At 20.1% G+C, this 2,500-nt stretch overlaps 1 protein-coding gene across 1 annotated transcript in view; it reads left to right on the forward strand.

Moving 5' to 3' along the window:
* Positions 1-579: 579 nt before the first annotated feature.
* The window catches only part of PRSY57_1319000 (rhoptry protein 2, putative), a gene marked incomplete at both ends in the record, with an annotated part of 3,765 nt that continues 1,844 nt past the window's right edge, over positions 580-2,500 (forward strand). Inside the window, one exon of the mRNA XM_012909126.2 lies at positions 580-2,500. This exon is cut by the window's right edge and continues 1,844 nt beyond it. Coding sequence (XP_012764580.2) covers positions 580-2,500 — 1,921 coding nt within the window.

Below are 2,500 nucleotides of genomic sequence, written 5' to 3' on the forward strand. Positions count from 1 at the left end.
TTTTTTTTTTTTTTTTTTTTTTATATTTTGAAAAATTTTATTTTATTAATTTTTTTTTTTTTTTTTTTTTTTTTTTTTTTTTGTTTTTCATTTTTTATATTTCCCTGTTCATCTTTTTTGTACACCCCTTGATGTTTTATATTGTGTTTAGTTTGTTTTATTTTTATTTTTTTTTTGTTTGTGATTTTAAATTGTATTTGCGGGGTGAATTATAAAATAAATAAAAGAAAAAGGAATGATAAAATTTTTCTTTTAAAAAAAGTTTTTTATGTTATTTTAAATAAATAAAAAATATATTTATATATAATATATTTATATATAATATATTTATGTAATAATAAAATGGTAGCAGTATATATGTATATATATATATATATATATATATATAAAATAAAATAAGCAATTTTGTTATGTTCATAATTTGTTTTCCTTTCCTTTTAAAAAGAGAAAAGTGTTCTTAACAGAAATATATATATATATATATATATATATATACATATATATATATTTATTTTATATGTTTATTTTCTTATATATGATTAATTTTTTTTGTTGTTCACCATGATATATGATAAATGTATGGTATATTATTTAATTGGTGTTTACTTTTTTCTTAACGTATTAAAAGTATATAGCACATTTATTAATTATAACGAATGTGATTTTACTTTTGATGCACCTAAATTATCAGATGTTTATGACAAATATAATGGTGTAAGGGATATTGAAGAAAGTGCTAGATATAGTAACTATTGTGAAAGTTTAGAAAGTTTTAATTCAGTGAAATCCTTTTGGTCATTAAAATTAAAATCATTATGTACAGAAAAAACATCCATATTAGATAAACACGTTTTTAATAATATATGTAGTCATAAATTTGAAACTCCACATATAAAAATTAATGGATTATCCGTTGGTAAAGAGCTAGTTAATATAGAATTTGTGTGTGCTCATTTTTTATATAGTAATAAACGTGAAATAATAAAATGTATAAAAAGTAATTCTGTGAAAAATTATTTAGATACCTATCATATTGCTTTCGATTTATCAGTTTCTGAAGATCTATTAAAACATTCAAATGATGTTCCAATCTTATTAAATTTAAAAGATATAAATGGTTTAAGCTTAACCAAAAAAATTATTGATGATTCAGTATGTAGAATTCATTCAAGTGTTCATACTATTATGAATAAATATGATTATTCTCTACTAAAAGTATTATCAGGCTTATGTACTAAATTAGGATTCCATAATCAATTTATTATTACAGATAATATACATCCATTATTTAATCCTTTTAATAAGAAAATTCCATATAGTTTAAGTTCTCTAAATTTTAATATACAAAATACTTCTATATATTATTCTAACTATGAATACCTATTATATAACATAAAATTAACCGATGTCGAATATATTTTAGGTTCTTATATATCACCAAGTGCGCTAACCATTAGTCATAAGAATAACTCGTATGTAACATGGATAGGATTAAATAAAGATAATAGTATATATAATAAAAAATTTGTAGAATTATATAATACTTTAAATAAAGTAAAATATATAGAAAGAATTGTACATTGTTATAGTAAATATACATCTAAATATTATGAAGGAACCATAAAATATTTTTATAAATATTTACCAGAAAATAAAAAAGAAGTTATGCAAAATAATCCAAATATATTTATATATCTAATTAATAGTGTTTGCGCAAATATACCATCTGTTCATAAATGTGTAGAGAAAATCATATCATTAGATGGAATTTATGATTTATATTTTAAAAACTTTATGATCAATTTTATATATTATAATCTATCATGTGTATATAATTGTAATCCATTAGATTTAGGAAAAATTATGAATGATGAACATATATGGGATATATTAATAAAATATTTTTCAAATTATTATTTAGTAAAATATAAAAAAACAAAATCAAATAAGGAAATATTATCTGCAAGTATGAATCAAATGACACCTAATGACGAATATTATAAACATTTCGACTTTGATTATATACATAGTGGTAAATGGAGAACAGAATTAAATTTAGAAGATGAAGAAGCTATATTAAAACCATCAGATGATGTTGTGGAATATGAGTTTTATAATTATACATTCCATTCATTAGATTTAGGTAGTTATAGCTTTTTTATATTAAAAAGTGAAATAGAAGAAGACAATATATGTAAAATAGCATCATTTATTGAGTACAATGGGAAAAAATATGTGCATTCGAATAAATATATTGTAGACTTTTTTAAAAAAAATAATAAAAGAATGCTTTCCCACGACACATCGAATAATAATAATAATAATAATAATAATAATGATACCACGAATGGATTTAATGATAATAATTTACAAGATGGGGAAAAAAATTCGAATGAACATCATGATGAGGAGGATAATCACCATGATGATCATTTTGATGCTTTCAACTTTTTTGATGACTTTTTAGGAGATGATAAAGATCAAGGTGGTAATTTTATAG

The sequence above is a fragment of the Plasmodium reichenowi genome, chromosome 13 (genome assembly GCF_001601855.1).
Source record: "Plasmodium reichenowi strain SY57 chromosome 13, whole genome shotgun sequence".
Classification (NCBI taxonomy): domain Eukaryota; phylum Apicomplexa; class Aconoidasida; order Haemosporida; family Plasmodiidae; genus Plasmodium; species Plasmodium reichenowi.